Source organism: Oenanthe melanoleuca, chromosome 1, assembly GCF_029582105.1.
Source record: "Oenanthe melanoleuca isolate GR-GAL-2019-014 chromosome 1, OMel1.0, whole genome shotgun sequence".
Classification (NCBI taxonomy): Eukaryota; Metazoa; Chordata; class Aves; order Passeriformes; family Muscicapidae; genus Oenanthe; species Oenanthe melanoleuca.
The window spans coordinates 44,155,475-44,174,791 of NC_079333.1; the positions used below are offsets into that span (position 1 = coordinate 44,155,475).

At 34.7% G+C, this 19,317-nt stretch overlaps 1 protein-coding gene across 4 annotated transcripts in view; it reads left to right on the forward strand.

Moving 5' to 3' along the window:
* SGCG (sarcoglycan gamma) overlaps positions 1–19,317 on the forward strand; it is a 104,002-nt gene that overhangs the window by 40,162 nt on the left and 44,523 nt on the right. For 2 of the 4 annotated variants that reach the window (XM_056482015.1, XM_056482007.1), the window contains one exon: positions 11,722–11,919. In XM_056482015.1, the coding sequence (XP_056337990.1) occupies positions 11,725–11,919 (195 nt within the window). In that variant the 5' untranslated portion in view covers positions 11,722–11,724. The remainder of the gene's footprint in view (positions 1–11,721; positions 11,920–19,317) is intronic. The other 2 variants (XM_056482023.1, XM_056482033.1) reach the window with 1 other exon arrangement.

The window sequence follows — 19,317 nt, forward strand, 5'->3', positions numbered from 1 at the left end:
TCCTCCCCACATTAGCTTTGCAATTCTGGTCATTCTGTCACACTTCTAAGTGCTACAAATAACCAGAAAAAGCATGACAAATAACAGCAAAAAAGTTTTTTTAAATGTATGCCTACAAGTGTTCTGAGATTTCTGGTGTTGTCTCCAGTGAAAGAAAATTGAAGGCCACAAAACAATTCTTATTTACATTTAATGGCGCTTAAGAAATGAAATTTTGTACCCAGATTTTCCTGATTTTTTGCTGCAGCTCAAACTGACTAGCTACCACATCCTGTCTGAAAAGTTTATTTTCAATGAGTGTGAAGTAAAACTTTGTGGTTCTTTCTTTTCTTATGATGCTGATACACTGATGATATTTTAAAATTTAATTTGTTTGTAAAATCTATGTAAAATATTACTCTACAAATGGTTGCTGTCTATTGATATTTCATTCTAGTTTAGTTTACCTTTTTTTTTTAATTAAACTCATAGTATTCAACTTACTGTTGTTCACCTCAAAGTTGCCCTTCCCACTAACTTTTTTTACTTTGCAGTCAAATTTGAGTGTGATAAAATAAATGCATAATGGTTTTCAAGGTAATTAAGTTTTTTCATGTCTAATGAAAGTGTCTTGTGAGATAATGCTCTCATCAGAGGAAAAGTCTGTCGTGGCACATTCTGTTGGCATGTGAATAATATCTACTGGGTCAGAATACAGAACTGAAGCTAGCTAGTACTGGTGTGTGTTAGATTTGGCTCAGGAAATTTCTATAAAGCACATGGACAGAGCAAAAGTAACAAGATTACTGCATTGATGTGAGTACTTGAGCAAACATTCAGATCTGTACAGAACTAGGCCTCATCACTACTTCTGGTTATAGTACAAATCGTTGATTAAGCTTTCACTGTTTCTTTGCTGCTTTTAAAGGAGTTTTAGACACAATTGAAGCAACAGCAAACATACACAGATCATCTACCCTAGTCTCTTTTTATTCCCTCTGTACTTTGCTACTAACTTTAGTTTCATCTTTGCTGCTGATTTAAGTGATGAGCATAAACTGGGCTTTGATTCTACCCTTTCTCTGCACTCCTCCCAGAAGAAACAGTTGCCTCCCAACACAAATCCTGAATTTGTTTCAGAATGTCATTGCTGTGTTCATGAAAGATGCCCTATATGTTCAAGTACCATGTGTGACCTGTTTCGTGATCAGAGGTAGTGAGGACCAGTCCATCACGTCTTGTGACTTTTTGCAACCTCTAAGAATTCCTGTATTGGGACACTCTGAGGTGTCACAAGTCTGCTTTTGTAGGTGTTAAATTAGTGTTTAGACCATAGAGACAGAAACTCTGCTTTGTGGTACTTCCTAAATGACTTTGTAGTACCTACACATAAGTGAATCACTGTCTTGATTGCGATTTTATGTTATTTTTTCTCCATGGATTTTAGCAAAATGGTCAGAGAAGGTAGACTTGAATATCTTCCTCAACAGGAGATGTGCAGAGTTGGATAACTTCTAATAGTAATTTACCATTGGTGTTAAAAATTATTAAATACTGTGAATAATATTTTTGGTGATTGATGCTGCAAGTATATAACCTGATACTTATAAGAGTGTTTGGAGGTGTGTTCATGCAGTCTGAAGTATTCATTCAGATACTTTTTGGGTTATGTTTTGTTTTTTTTAATTGATTTATACTTGCTTTTGAATATTAATACTATATACTTGAGTACTAGATATACATGGAGGATTTATATTTTGAGTGCCTGAACAGAGATGTCAAAAAGAAAATTCTAAAGGAGTTAACGTCAGTGTTCCCTACTGAGGAGATCTGGGAAATTTCTCTATATACCCTTCATTCTGGAGGATAGTTCTGAAGAAGTGTCCCAAATGAGAAAAAAATTAGAAAATATTTTGGGACAAATCAATAAAATTTATAATAGTAATTTTTCTGTCATCAGGACCAGATGTTACTCATTTATGTTCAAAAGGTATAAAGTTCTTCATGTGCCTTTCTGGTAAAAGAAGTAAGATAGCACCAGCCATGGCTTCATCTTAATTTTCAGCCCCAAGAACTTCTGATATATTTAGGTATTGCTAACTGCATTATTTTAGCTTTACTACCACAATATATCCCCACTGTCCATTCTTCCAAGAGCTTGAGTACAGAGTAGAATTGTGATGAGAAACACAAATAAATCTTCAAATATTATGCAATTCCTATTAATTTTTATATGCAAACAGGAAGAATTTTGCTATTGTCAGAGAATACCCCCAGGCAGATTATCCCTATCTTCATATTTTCAATAAACAAAGGAGCACAATAATGTCAGTTTAAGCCAAAATGTAACTTCTATTGTGTTTAGAAATGGTTATCAAGGGATTGTGGAGGAAGAGTCACTTATGAATAAGTAAAATGTGGAATAAGCAAACAGAGACTATCAGATGTTTGCAACCAATTGGGGAAGAATGTTTTAAGTTACAGCCATTGAATAGAATAATTTCTGATAAGCTTAGAACTTCCAAAGGTATTGTGGACATCTCCATAGTCCATTGTAATGCAATGTGGAAAACAGTTTTTCTCCAAGAACAAAGGCAATGTCTTAAAAACATGAATTTTCTGTAGCTCTCTCTCAAGTGCTGTAATTTTCTGGACTTGCCAATGATATTGTAAATCTAAGTGAAAGAGTTTTTCTCTGGAGGACAGTAGGGAGTTTAATGTACAATTGAGAATACAGGATACTTCTGTAGAGCAGTCCTGGAAATAACAGCAGACTCAGATGTCATTTTCTGTCCAGCACTTTCTAGCAGGTCTGAATATATTGCTTTGGCAGGCACAGCAGCTTGTGGTGTAAAAATACGGTTTAAGCATCTTTGCCAGTCTTCAAATTTCTCAAACAAAACAGAAATATATCTCTAAAGAGCACAGTATGTTTTATCTTTGCACGAAATTTCAAATAATTTACCATTTGAAGTTGTTAATGAAAAGGCTATAGCGGGGAATTAAGACAAATTAATCTGTAAATATCAGAGCACATTCCAGATTTTTTTCCTTTATAATGATGTCTTTTGTGCCCTACATGCAAATCTAGGTAAAAACATACATTTTAGTTATATAGCCCTGTAGAGCTACTATGTGATGCAAAACAGTTCACTTCCTCTGTACAAGTTGATAAAACATTTTTCAAATGAGGAAGTATCCCCTTTTATAAAACCAGTAAATTTTCTCTAAGAAGATTTGAAATTGTATAACACATAGCATTCTTGTTCTCCACAGAGGAATTTTATAATCTTAGTAATTTCCTCAAATATTACTGATTTCCTTGGGTAGGTAGATACACAGCAAAATTTTGCTAAGTCGTGGTCTGAGTAAATAGATGTTTTTAATTGTGATGTTTAACTTCTGATTGCAACTGACTTTTGACTTGCCTGACTTAATTAAGTTTTTTAGTAATAATAAAAAATTAGATGACTGGGATTGATCACATATGATAATACAATTTATGTGCTGTAGTCTGTAGTCATCATATCCTTGTTTGGTATTAGATTTAGTTTATATTAAATTTTGCAAAATTCTGTAATTTGATGTTTTATTCAGAATTTTGGTCACCAAGTTACTTGCTAATGACCTTCAGAATTTGATGCTAGACTTTTTCAGTAATTAAAACTGTAACAAGGACGGAATGGAAAGGCTTTATCTGCATACAGTGTAATGTGCACATCCCTTCTGAATAAGGAAATCATTTAGCTGTCACAGAATGAAAGAACTAAAATTCTAGTGAACAAGAACTACCTGTGGTAGATTATAGTGAAAGTTCCGTACATTTGACAGCCACCCTCTCTTCATTTCTCTCCTTGAAGTGTCAGATTATACATAGATTGCTTTGTAAACCTTTATTACTTGCAAGGAATGACAACCCCAAGGGAAACCCTCCACTTTCACCTGAAGAACAGCCCTTTCACACCTGGAAGGATCAAATGAACAGAATAAGAGAGTGTTAAGTAATTTTATAATCCTAAATGTATAATTCTTTCAAACTATCATTTTATAAATTAGAATTGGAAAATTTATTAAATCCTCATGACATCCCCATGTGTTTAATTTTATTTTGTGCTTCTTAGTGAGAAAGCCCTTTATACAGGAGACTAAATACACACCATTCTTGTTTTTCGTAAAGACAGGATTTTTATTAAACTATGAGACAAAGAAGTGTTATTCTCCTAGTCTTTCCATAAGGCTCTCAGCTTTCCTTACACATTAGCATTTTCCTTTCTTCTACCCCTCTCAAGACAAGTGATAAAGATCTCATGCTAGTTGTTTTTAAAAAACATACAAACCCAGGCATTTAAATTTCATACCTAACTTAGTTATAAACACTTTCTTAAATGTACAATTAAAGAAAAAGAGGAATCTAGGGCCATGAATCTACTCTGACTTGTGCTTCAGAGAGAGAAACCTCACAGCCAGAAGACTACAACGATTTCTGTTCTGATATTCATGACAGCGCATGATGTATCTGGTGTGCTTGCAGTTCTTCAAGGAAAAAATAAATCATGTTGAAGAGCAGCTATATGAGAGGAAAGTGTATTGAACTTTAGAGGGTAATATTTATTTCACAATTAGGTTCATTAAAGCAAATTGTTCATATTGCATTTTTATCCTCTACTCAAGGCCATGAGATATCTTCTTCTCAAAGGGGTTGGAGAATAAAAACTGTACTAGTGAGTGGAGATTTAGTTACCTGTTGTAGGTTTGATTTTAAAATGTCTTTGTGGTAATAAACACCGTTGAAAAGCACTGAATGACATTCAAAAGGACAAGACAGTGTTTTGCACACTGAAACAATGAAAGTTCATTATACAAAGAACAGTAAATAAGGAAAGACTTAAATGATCTGCACACCATTAATGGGCCTCAGTCTTTAATTGTTTGATGAAAGCAATGGCTGTAAGGACAACTCTTTTCTCTCCTCTTAAAGGATTATTTCTAAAACTGGTAATAATAATAACAGCTCCCCAGGGTTTGAACAGTAGCCTCACCTGAATCATCATTAAATCATTTCTGCATCAGTTATTCTAAGTTCTTTGTGATTTTGTTTGTCTACCAAGACATATATGTTGACATACATGTCTTGGTCATAACATATATGTTGAAAAACCAAGAAAAGTAATTTAAAAAATTGTGAGATTTTAATTTTCCTTTCATATTATGATAATCATTGTAACTGAGCTGTAATAGTAGTTGAATTTCAAAGGAACAAGGTTCGCTTCTTTTTTTTTAATTAAAAGAGTTTCCGGCATTTTACATAAAAGTTGGAAAATTTTTCATACCACAAATTAGCTACTTCTTCAAATGATCATAAAGTACATAAAAAATTAAAATAATTTACAAAAAAGTATAATATTTTTATGTGTTCTTTTAGTTCTGGGGGGAGTAAGGTGATTTTATTTTTTTTTTCTGGAATTTTTAAAGGAGGAAAACAAATCAAATTGAAAAATAGAAAACAAGGTTTAAAAACAATTTACTGTCAATGAAATTCAGGAGTAGATATTAGACAAAGAATATTTTATATAGCATATTATATTAATAATATGTTCTAATTGCAGTTTGGCATATGTTTATGTAATATTAGTAATTATGTAATTCATATTTGTATAATATTGTGCTGTCAGACTGCCTTTCAGCTCTACTTAAAATGTGCAAAGCTGTTAATTGTGACCATGTCATAGTTGTTATGCCAATGTGCACTGCAGGGTATGCAAACAGTTAACAAGGCCATATAAATGTCTTCTACTGATTTCCACAAATCACACTGCAGGGATCCAGCTGTTTTCAACTGATGGCACTAGTTTACATTTCAAACTGTAATATGCTCTGTAATACAAAAATTTCCATAAAGCAAGGTTGGGCAAGATTAAATACAATATGATGGAAGGGCTGAAAGTAATTATAAAATTTTCACCTAATCATGAGAGTCTGATTTTTCCCTGCCTTTCTGCTTTTCTGAAAGCTTTTCCATGTGGATTCCAAAGGTTTCTCATAATTTTCTCTGAACAGCAGGATTGTCTCAACTGTCTTTCATCTTTCAGGAAAATACTACAATGGCACCTCTTTCCTGTTGGTTAATCATTGGACTGCTTCTGTGTTCACAAAGACAAAAGTGTGCGTGCCTGAATGCACTAAAGTGTGAATTATTGGTGTGCTTCTGATGTTCCCACTATAATAATACCCATCTAGCCCAATACAACATACACAAAAAATGAACACAATATTCCATGAAGATACTGAATGCAGATCATAAAAGTAGTTCTCACTTGCCTCAGTTGACAGGTTGTTTAATTTCAGTTTACAGTTTGTATACAATGGTGCAAGAATTTAGTTGAGGTTGAAATGGTCTTTTCACTGTACTGGTTTGGTTTAGCACTGTCACCTCTTTCATGCTCACACATACTGTGAATTTTCTTGCTTGTGAATGAATATAGTTCTTGTAAAGAGATGTTGTGATTTAGGGCTGATGTTCTCCAGTTCAGTATTCCTATTAAAACCATGCTGCCACTTGCTTCCCCTCCCCTTCAACTGGAAGCACAAAAGGCAAGGATCATGGGTTGAGATAAGAACAGTTTGCTGAAAGCAGCAATGAGATAAGGAAACAGTAACAGCAACAATATTAACAAGAGAAGGTATAGCACAAAGAAATGACTTGCACAGAAAGCCTGCAACAATAAAAAAATACCAATCAGTTCTTCCCAAACAAGTTTTCTTCCACTGAAAGGAATGCCCTTTTCCTCAGAAGCCAGTCCCTTCTCCCTCACCCCTGGCAATGGCCTGCTGGGCTATAGAAAAACATCAGGGTTCTGGACACACCCCTTCAGCATCTCCTTCCAGCTGCTGCAAAAAATCAACCTTGTCCTGGCCAAAACCAGAACAAGAGGGAAGAATAGATGCACTGATGTCTGTTCATGAAGAAGAACATGCGTAGTACAAGCACTAGTGATGTAAATTTCATTGTGAAACCCCACCAATTCTTCTGAACTCTGATTTGAAAAGGTTTTATTGAATGCTAAGCTTTTTGTCTCTTTGCTGAAAATATGAAATGCTGATAATTACATAATTATTATTGAAATTACAGCTGGTTATTAGTATTAACCAACTAAGTAGTTCTGTATTTAAATTATGTTTCTAATTGTATGTTATTATCAGTTGCTTTATGACAGCATGACAAAATACTTGAGTAGCAGTTCTGAACTGTGTATAAAGGGGAATTTTATTTACATGAAAATAGTAGCCATTTATTAACAAAAATAGTGAAAACATATTTTTACAGTTGAAATACACTGAGATTACTTATTTTGATTGAATGAGTATTCCATGTTCAGTATTTCCTAGAGATAAGTCATTCCTGAAAATAGTAAGAATAACATGCTTTTACTCAGGCTTGCTTTCCAAAGCAGGCTAAAAATATGGGTGTCTTAAGTCAATATTTAAGAGATGTCAGAATAGCTTTTTGAACTTGATGCCCAAACTAACCTCAGTCAAATAGTAACATTAGTGGTAGACAGTTTTTCAATGTCTTTCATTAATCAATATTAATATAAAAATCTCCTGGGCCTCAGTCACTCAAATGACAGACCAGTTTCTAAGTCTTGCATAGAAACTGTGCACTAGAGCTAGGGAAATGTTCTGTCATGGTTATGTATTTTTAGAGGACAATTGTAAGTGTGAAGAACATGCAGGTCTTTCATGAACAGCTCATATATGTTACTACAGGCATGAATTTTGTGCCTGACATGCAACACATGCAATGTCTGAACACATGGGAAATCTCACAAGGTCAAAAATCTGCAGTGTTACTGGTTGTTCATATGTTTGATCTATCATTTAAAATCTGTGAGAAATCTTTTGGCAGCTAATTAGCACTCAATATCTGGTTTAAATCAGCAAAGAGGCAAGAAGTAATTTGATTTAAATGGATTCCAGTAAAATAGATTATGACAATTAGAAAATACTTCTAAATAAAAAACTATCATGATAGAGCTCAATCCTGTGAATTATGGACAAATCTCCAAAATTCCATAAGGAATGTGCTGATTGTGTTGGCTCTTGAATAGGAAGACCAAGAAATTTCACTTCCAATTAAGTAGTTTATTTGTAGTAGCTTGTTTATTATGGTACTGCTGACCTGATGCAAATAAGACATTTTCATGGCCCATTTAAAAGATGTAAGAATTTACATTCTGAAACTCAATTCCCATTTTATCTGCACTGTAGGTTGCCAGTATTTCTTACTGTTAGTCACTGTCTGCTGCTTCCTTGTAGAATAATACAAAGATAACATTTGCTGAAGTCATCGTGCATTGCAAGTTTTTTGCTTCTCCTAATACAACTAACTTGTGTACATCCAAGTGTCCAAGTCACCAATTCCTTCTTGATGCCTGTTTAGAGTGCTCCTACACAACCAATTTCATGGTCATTCCACCTACAAATCACATTTCTCATCATAGTACTAAATACCTGTTGTTCTTCTATGAGTCTATCTTCAATCTTGGCAGTCTTGACAACATTTCACAGCTATGAGGTCTGCCTATCTAAGGCTTTCCTTTCAGCCCACCTTCCTAAAACATCCTAGACTTATAAAAAGATTTCTCTCTGACTCCTCCAGACAAGTCTGAGATTATTTTCCTATGTGATTTCAGCTTGAGAACATAAAAGTAAGTAATATGGGAAGTTGATTCTCCCAAAAGAAACAGTCCAACAGTATCAGTTCTGAAAGGATTTCCGCTGTAATAGTAGGACACTAATTCTCTTAAAAATCATGAAATATTATATTAGGGAGAAAATCTTAATCCTTATCAAAGCATTCGGTTGTCTAGGCCAGCACTGCCTATTTACTATGACCAAAGCAATTTTTGGCAGTATTAATAATGCTCAGAAACAACAGAACTGTTTTCTGTCAGGAAAAAATAATTCATGCAGGGAACAATGCTGTGCTGGGAGATGTCCCTGTGGAATTTCTGCAGGGCTGAAAACAATCACAAAACTCACAGGCTTTTTGCTGAAATGCATAATGGATTTTGACCTCACCTCATTAAACAGCAGTACATAATACATTATGTATAAAACCCTCAACTCACAAAATAAACATTTTACAACAGGGGAAAAATAGAAGAGAGAAGAACAGGAATCAGAAAAATCCTGTCTTGTTGTTAAATTACATGCTTTTGGAAATCATTCTAATTAAAATGTCTACAACATATAGGCATACACGTATGAGAAAGTCATCCCAGGCTCTCTATCTTTTGATGGAGGGAAAGTAAGCAGTTCATTGGATGTCTAAAGTTCACATCTAACAGAAGTCAGATAAATAATTCCCAGCAGGGAGACCTATCTCCATTAACCATAAAGGGAGTCCAGCTTGACTGGCTCAGATATTCAAGGCTAAATTGTTCGTATCTAACGTTGTGAGATGAATTCCAGCCTCAGAGACCACTGTAATGAGGCTGCATAAGAACATGAAGATGTGACAATTAATTAACTGTGTGGCAAATGGTCTGTACTGCAGCATTTACCTTGCAGGTGTAGGAACAGCAACACAAGGAGCAGGCAGAGCAGTCTGCCTTGTGAAGGGGGTGTGGAATAGCTGCAGGCAGATTCTCGTGTGAGTGCTCAGCACACAGAAACTGGCAACACCCTGACTGCTCACCTGTGTCCAGCAGGACCAGAAGGGATCTCCTCTCCCCCACCACCCCCTGCATCCCCTGAGGTTGTAGGATAACCTCAGAGTCCTGTCCATGCCCCTCCTGGCTACTGCAGATATTAACCATGTCCTGACCAGGGCCAGGATGTAGCTGTACTGCTCATGGGCAAGAATGGCACAGCTTATTTCTGAAAGTTTGTCTCTGGTTGTTAGCAGATGAGAATTACTGCATCCTGTTCTGTAAGTTATGTCTGGAGAAGAAATCTGTGTGGAAGGGTAAAGGTTTGTCTAAGCATCTTATGGAACCCGTTGTATGTATAAATGTCCCAATATCTCATGGCAGCACACAGTAACAGAGATTTTAGATAAGGGGAAACCTCTATGTGAGTAACATGGTTTACTATACAATAATTAGGTAGAAAACTGAAAAAACTAGTATCAACTTATATTTAAACAGCATTCTGTAATCAGTACTATGTGCTTGAGTAATGCACAGAATTAAAATACATAATCTGATATTTTTAAACAAGCACAGTTCATGTGGTGAATATTAAGTAACGTCTTGTAAATCTTGTTAATAATTTTCCCTAATAATAAGCCAAGTTATTTCAGTGTCTATTAATTCCTCAGTAATAAATTGTTATACTATTTTCAGCAATGAAAATATTTGTATACATAGTGTAAGAGCAACTAAGACTGATAGCAGGGAAAAAAATTATAATATTATACCATCATATCTGTAAACAAAGTTACATTATGAACTGCCAATTATTTGGTCTAATTTTTGAATATAAATAAGAATTATTTTCTTTTTGTGGAAGTGCAGAAATGAGTACTGCATATATACAAGGAACTAATGCATGGGCTTCTGTTCAGTTGTAAATGATATGGCTTTCTCTGTCTTGCTAGGAAGCTACAGGAACAAAAGATGACATCTTTCTAAAGATGAGGGTTAGAACTGAGAGCCACAAGTGTGTTACAGACACAGGATGGCTCTGCAGGAAACTTGAACAGAGGCAGAGATGTCACTTGATCGTGTTTTGAAAGCTGTGTGAGCAGGGCATTGTGAAAGGAGGAAATTCAGAATTGAGAGTAGACCTTGTGTGAAACCTTTCTGAGGACACTCTCATTTGGGAGCATTATATTATAGGAAACTGGATCCATTTTTCCATATAAGATGCCTGTGGACATATCTGGCTCATGGAAATGGCTTGAATTTACAACACCTGTTTTGTTTTTGACATCCATAATTGCGTTTTTTTGCTTTATCTCAGTGTTTATAAGACAGATATTGCCCACTGTTGTTCTTGATAAGCAGCTTCAGCTGCTGAGTTTTTATTATTTTGGCCAAAATTGCAAGCTTTAATGAGTGATTTGAATTGTTGGTGATTTCTGTGCTGTAAAAGTGGAAATTAGTGAATATTCTCATCTTTTAAGGAAGTGCAATATTGTAAGATTCTTTTAAATTCAAACAATGCTTCTTTAAGAACTATAGTATAAACTTTATACTTTATGGTATAAATTGGGTTGTTTAAACCCATTAGGCAATGTTTTTAATATTGATATATCTTTAAATATGAATATCTGGGGAATTGAGAAATTATTATTTCCTTTACATCATAAAGAATAATTTCATTTCTTTACATACTTATTCTGAAGCCTAATATATATATTGGCATTCCAATGGATACACACTTGTGAGCTGTAGATTATGATATGGTCCCATGAAATATTTTATGATGAATTAGAATATTATGACAAACAGGAGGAAAGTTTTGCCATTCTTTATAGGCTGAAATAAATTTAAGCCTCCTGAAAACAGCAGTTAATGCAGTTCATATATTAAAAGGTCACTTTGCATGTATAAAAAACTAAGATGTAAGTTGAACAGGGCATGATGAAAATGCTTTCCAGGTAAAACTTTATAAGAGTTTCTGGTTCCTAGCTCTTACAGTTATATCTTCATATTTTCCTTGGAGTTTTATATAAATATTGTCACTTAAATTAGGCAACTAAGCAGTTCCCTTTCTTTTTTTTCCTCTACATAGCAGATGGTACGTGAACAATACACGACAACGACACCAGGCACGAGCCTAGAAAGGCCGAAGAATGAATATATCTACAAAATTGGAATTTATGGCTGGAGAAAGCGTTGTCTCTACCTGTTTGTTCTCCTCCTGCTTATCATCCTAGTTGTGAATTTTTCTTTGACAATTTGGATTCTTAAAGTGATGTGGTTTTCTCCAGTAAGTATCCTCTTAGTTTTCCATTCTTGTCTTCTCTTCCCTGCCTCAGCACTTCACTTATTTTGTATGTACACCAGCTTCTCTCTAGGTAATGGATGGTTCTTTTTTCTTTCTTCTCAACTGTGATTTGTACTTTGGCTGAAAGTATGTTAGAAAAATCTCTTTGAATGTACTTCCTCATATGTAATTTCTGTATTAGTAATAGTTTTTGAAATACTGAGATTGTTGATGCTTTAAATTGCAGTGAATTCTAACCATTCTATGAGAATGTATTTTACCATTGTCTCATAATCTCTACTTAGTTGATATTTTATAGATGTGTTTGCTGTAGTTTTATCTCATATGGAATTCCTTAGTTAAAATATTGCTGACAGTTACTGTGGGTTTTTAGCTTCTTTCTCCTATTTGTCAGCAGCTAGAATTTAACAATTTATTTGCCCAATTAATTACAGCTCAGAGGTAGTTATCACTACTTCATGCTTGAAGTTAAGCAGCTATATAATTCAGAAGTAAATTTAATAACCTTCCATTGTCATATATATTTTAATATTTATAATGTAATTTTGCATGTAGTAGATTAAAGGGTAAGTGTCAGAAGTCTGCAAGATACGACTTTAGTCAGAATGCAGTAAAATGCATCAGTGAATATTGAAGCTAATTTGCTCCTAACATGCAGTTGTGATACACAGATGATTTGAATAGCCTTGTTGCAAGAAAAACAATAATAATAAATTTCTAAAGCTCTGCCCTGACTGCTGAAGAAAGTTTCTGTTATCTATTGTTATTTCGCCTCTGTCACTAAGTGAAGAACTCTTTATCTTAATATAAATATTTCTATACTCACTAAAAAGATGGTATGTCCTACTTGCTAATACTGATTTTTGTGCTTGAGTTCATGTGAAAGGTCTTCCCCTACATGAATTCTTTGCAGCACTGTTACTGTCATACAGATTACAGTGCAAAACATCTCAGATCACATATAATCTTTCTCTTATGCAGCTCACATGGAAAATAGTGCCTGCATGTCATAAATCACAAAGAGCATGAAAAATATATAATTGTTTTCTGTGTGGCTCAGAGTTCTATTTTTAAAGGAGTTCCACAAATTATTTTATGTTGATTTGATTTCTACATATGAGCCTGGTATTTCTTGTCTGATATCAGTGAGAACTAAAAAAGATAACATTAGAAAGTCTACTTACAGGATGCCTATCTCCTTGTAGTTCCTGTGTGGAAGACACCAAGTACCTTGATCTGCTGAGGGACAGTGTCCTTCTGCTTTTGCAACAAGGGCAGTGGAGTAACTGCTCTAGCAGTGCAGGTTTACATCCTTTCACAGGCTGGGCTGTGAATTCCTAATTCTATGTTAAAGAATCTGTGTGCCTGACACACTCAATTGGATAGTGACTTACCTGTAATATTTTCATTTTGGGATAATTTTAGGGAAATACTGAAATTCAAAAAAAATATCAGCTGTAAATACATTTGTGCAAAGTGCACATGGATGTCACAATCCTCAGCAAAAGTACATGTGGTGTCATTAAGAACAGAGAACTTTTTTTACTGAGTGTTGTTTTAATAGCCTGCATCTCTCAAGAAGTAACTCTGAGGATACCAGAGATATTACCCAGAGAATCACAGAGAAGCCCTGCTAGCCACTGAGTCTAAGAAAGATGTTGAGTGTATGTTCAAAGTCTGGAAGTATAACTGAAGCATCACAGTTCTTTCCTGTGTGTAAGGAAACACCAATTGTGAAGCACTAACAATCATAAGAAATTATTAATACTATCATAAAACATGAAGCATTTATACCTCCAAGTATTTTGTTACTGTTTGAAAAGAGAGGTATCAATGCAGTGTCAGAATTAGATTTTTATGATTCATGAGTTCCAAGGTTGACAAGTATTTGCTGTTTAGGAAATGAGTTGCTTCATATATATCACATTTACCCAATTAAACATTCCCATGACTGGGAAGAGTTTAAAAGTAATTGTGACATATTATCCTATGCAATCATCAGTTGTTTAGTGAACATTAATATGTCGACTATGATAACACATTTATTAATTGTATTCTAGGTATATTGGGTAAAGATTATATGACTTATTATGTTGAATAACCACAATAGATATTGTATTTTAGCTAATACTTAAAAAAACATTTTAAAATACATTTAAAAACTAAAAGAATTAATTAAGATTGCTCTTAAAAATATCACTCAACAATATTGAAGTATTGATAGCTAATAAGATATTAACAGGTTTTTTTCTCTGTAAAATAATACAAGAAACAAGCTGTATTCTTACTAAGGTTGCTAAACATATTTAGAAAAAAATGTTGCAAGCATTTTAAAATTTATTTTTATAGTAGAAGAGAGACTACAATATATAATTTCTTAGGAAAACAGTTTTGCAGTAATATAGGCATTGGTGGTTTAGTGATTGATTGACATGGTTCTGTAGCACAGCTCTTTCATGAGCTCACTCAGAGATGACAAACTGATTATTTAGACTTGAAAGTTTCTTTTGTTGGATAAAAAGCATCCTCTTTTTCTATAAAGCATCCTTGACTCTTTCATTAAGTAATAACTTGCAGAATACAAAAATCACATGCTACCTCTATTCAGAGTTTCAGATTAAAATAATAGCTAAATTATGAACAGAGCTTGAAGAAGCTCTGGCATTGAATTAATCCATGCACACCTGTCCTGCCTTAACCCCCATAAAACCAGACAGTGTGATAAGTGCTAGCAAGGAAGCTGAGCTGATAAAGGAGAGCATGAACCAGACGTAGATATGCTGCAAGATGAATGGATGTTGATCTCCTTGTAAGAATTTGGAATGGTGAAAGAAACTTTTCTAAGCTCTATTGTTAGAGAGGCCTTCGGTATCAAATGTAGATTACTGAATTGAACAGAATTTCATTGTTTAATTTTATTTCATTATTTCATTTCATTTCATTTCATTTCATTTCATTTCATTTCATTTCATTTCATCTATATTGAAAGAGAAAAACCTGAAAAGAGAATATATCCCTTTTCTCATGCTGCCCCAATTAAAACACACATGGGCATCTCCAAATTGTGCACATTAATTCATTAATTAATATCAGCTGTGTCTCTTTTTTTTTTTCCTTTCTCTCTTGGAGTTCAGAGGGACAGGGTCTCAAGTATTTTTGTGGGAATGAGCAAAGAAACCTATGAATTCATTATATTCAGCTGTTTCAGAGAAGGCATTCAAATAATCATGCCATGAGCTTGGTGAACAAGGTGAAATAGAGTAATTTAAAAACTAGCATTATTTTTGCACGAAAATTAGTTTGGTTGGATTTTTTTCCCTGGACAACATACCACATTTGGCATATAATGCAAATTTCAGATTCTCTTTTTAACATAATGAGGCTTTCTGAGCACTAAAGAGGACTGCTAGTTTTAAGAGTTTAGAAAACTAAGAATCTTAAGGGTTTTAGGGCTGCAAGGATGTCAGAAGTCCTTTGGGCAATTCTGAAAGGTCCAGTAGGTCTGAAAGAGGGAAAATTTGATGTCTCTGATATGTGCTGGAAAACAACTGTGGCAGGGTGGAAGCAGTGAAGATTTCTAGAAGGTGTCAGCAGCAGCTTCTGGAAGGGACAATTAAAGTGGCACAGAGCTGGATCTGCTACTCACAGGATCCAATGGGAGCCAGATCTGAAGGGTGAAGTTACCCAGAAAAGCTTGATCAAGTTTAAGGACTGTGTCCTCCAAATGTAGGAATGATCAGTCCTGATACTCAGGAAGATAAATATCCTGGCTTAGCTGGTCAGGGTAGTTGTGATGGAGCTTCAATGAAAAAGCAATATAGAAGAGTTGAAGCAGATAAAGGCTACAAAGAAGAAATTTTGGAACAATGTCTGGACCAGGAGATGTGTCAGGAATGTCAAAGCTCAATTTGAGTTAGGAACTACAAAGAGCAAATGGCAAGAAGATGGTGTGCATGCATTGGTGCAGAGAGAACTGATTCTCTTGCAGAGTCACCCTCTGCAATGTTTGAAAGGCTTTAGGGACTGGGGAAATCCTTGATGACAGGGGGAATGCAAGTGTTGCACTTGTCTTTAAAAAAAGGAGGCCATGGGTTTATTTACCAAGGGTGAATGATGCCTGACCAGTCTGATTGCCGTTTTATGATAAGATGTCTGGAATTATAGATGATGGGAGGACATAAAATATCATTTACCTTGACTTCAGCAAGGCTTCTGACTCTCTCCCACAATATTCCTGTACCTGTAAATTAGGATATTACAGCCATGAGGAGTGGGCATGCAGGTAAGTATAAAAAGTAAACTGCCTGGGTAGTCTGGCTCAGAAGGTAGATGCTAATGTGTTGTGGTCTGCATGGAGGGCAGAAATAAGCATTGCAGTTGACTTGTCCTGGTCTTGTCCTTTTCAAAAACTTAATCAATGGCTTGGAGGAGGTGACAGAATGCTTGCTCACTAAACTAGCAGATGACACCAGTTGGGGGGTACCATTCAATACTTCCAAGACTCAGGCTGGAGGTCACACTAGCTCTAGTCCAGGACTGTCATGCTACAACTCAGGTGTGAAAAATGCACCTGATCAGGTGATTACCATTCCTGATTCTCTAGAAAATCATTTTCAGAAACCCCTCATTAATTCAGTTATTGTATTATTTAGGTTCTGCCAGATTATCATAACACTAGGAACAGCTGTATGCCAAGGATAATTTCTAAATTTTTTTGGCTTCTGATGGAGAAACCCATGTTTTCCATAGATTTTAGTGAATGCCCCAGCTATCATGATCTCCTGGAATGAGAAGGGAAATTGTACTGTATTTCATTTTGATAAGGACAGATAGTAATGCAGCTACAGTGTTCACCTGGATAACTAGTTGCCTTTCTTCAGTGTGGAGTTTCCTCTGACAAAAACTTTAAGCACAGCATAAGAGAAGTAGACAGGTCATTATAGTTTTAGGTGTACTGTTAGTCAAACATAATTCATATCTCAACTTCTCCTGCCATCCATATCAAACCTTACTTGGGTTTGAGTCTAACAAGAAGAAAGTCAAGTCCTAATAGTAAGCCTCAGAATAACACCCAGGTCACCTGATCATGACAGGGAATATCTTGGTCTGTGGAGGGCAGTGTCCAATGTCCAGTCCAACAATGCATATCCTAAGTGTGATTCTTCCTAAGAACAGGAAAAATGTTTAGCCTGCTCTTGTGCCTGCACCTCAGCTGGACATGGAGACAAAGGCAATGAGAAACAGGAGGGTTTCTGCACATTTGGGATAGATTGTGGGTTTTTACTTTCTCCGTTATTCACATAAATTTCTGGCAGTGGGATAAACAGGGAAATTGTCACAGTTGTACAAAAACATACAGAGTTTTCTAGATATTAGATATTAGACAGGTGTTTTCTTCTTTTGGTCTTCTTTTAACAAGGGAGTACTCTTCCCATGTAGCCATTCCTGGAAACTATCACAGATACAGCACCTTTCTAAACTTCTGGGGTTCTCATTAAAAATTATTATAGACAAAGTATTAGGAACTTTGTTTTACTTTTTTCAAAGTTTTCTGTAAGGCAATAGTAATTTCTTGGTAGTTCATTTAATAAGATATGTTGGAAAGCAAACTATATATAATTGTGCTGTATATGCATATTAGCTGGCTAATAATGGTTCTATTCTAAATCTATAAATACAATATGTATTTTGAAATTTAAAAACTAATTTTGTAATAAAATAGTTGTGTAAACAACTATTTAAGCACTTTATAAACTCAGGCACTGAAGATGAAGATGAAGACATGAAACTTGGAATGTAATGAATTAAGAAAGGAAAATTTTAACAGAAAATCAGTTAACACTTTTTGACAGTGAAACTTAATAGACTGTGTAATAGCATGCTTTATTAAATTGGAGTTGCTCAGTCATTTGAAACAGCTAAAACCAGAGCAGACAGCAATGAAAATGTACAGTAAAGAACACTTACAGCAAGTTCTCCTTCACTAAAGACATCCATTAGTGAAGTTGTACCTTTCCATGCATTTTGTGATTAACAGTGGGTGCTCCATGAAATTAGTTGCCATTTTGAGAATACTGCATTGCCTTAATACTCAAATTCAATAAATTATTGAATTTTCAAATTCTCATCCAATTTTTCATGTCAGAACATGAATATTGCATAGTTTCTATTGTGAATAATCCAAAATAGCAGTATTTTGCAACTTTGCTATTATATACAATTATATACAAATACAATTTGCTTCCATTCAGGCTGCAGTCATTCCCATTGTCTCTGTCAGGCAAATATTTAAATATTTTATGCAAAGAGTAATAATTGAATGGAAAGATATTGAGATACTTACTGCACAAAACTGTTGCCAAAGAAGAACTTTTCAGTAGTGATACATATTTTCATTTAAATATATTTTCTTTAGGCATTTGATTATTCTGAATTATATTATTAATTAAATCACATGTATGTAAAAGGGTGTGGAGAACATTTGTTTTAAGTGGACTGTTGTAATAATCTATAATATTAATAAAGAATTATAAAAATTCAGAGTACAGTGAGATTAGAGTGCGAATTTAAGAACTGGATTTAGGAAAACCCTTTTGACAACCTTTAAAAATCAAAGGAAAATATTTAATTCCATTCCTTCAGCTAAGTTGCATAATGACAATAATTATGTTAATATAACAAAATTAATTACCCAACTTAGAAAAACCTAGTTCCTGAAGAAATACATGTAGCAGTGAGAGTAGCAGTCTATTTCTTCAGTCTGTTTTTCTAACACAGGAGTTGTAATGCCAGATGTAATGGCATTTTTTAATATCTGTGCAGTACAGAACCAAAGTTGGTTCTTCGCTGAACAAGGAAATGAAGCTAAAACTGACTCTCTTTTGAGAAGATATTCTTTCCTCCTGAGTAACACCTGTTTTAATTAATTCTTTAAGTAAGGAAGTTTGTTACTCTGTATATCAGGACAAAGAAGAGAAACTGAAAATATCTTGAAAGTATGCATTTTAAATATGAAACCTGTTTTATGAAAGAAATGTTATAAAAATAATCAGTGGTTTGATAATTTGTGTAATTCATAGCTGTTTTCTTACAAATCTGTTGAAGTCAAAGTGGCCATCTACTTTTCTAAATCTCAAAATAATATCTACCCAATTTTCAGTCTTGTGTGCAAATGCTGTTTTGGTTTGTATCCAGCCCTAAGCCAGGTGTGACTAACTTCTATACCAGGAGTGCTTGCTGTTGCCAAGGGCTCTGATTTGACCAATGTCTTTGGCTGAGATGACTCCACTGTCATCTAAGCAGATGAGTCAGATAACCTCTGCCTGAGCCCAGCAAATAGAGTCCTTGCAACTGAAAATGAGATGAGGCTTCAGTAATGTT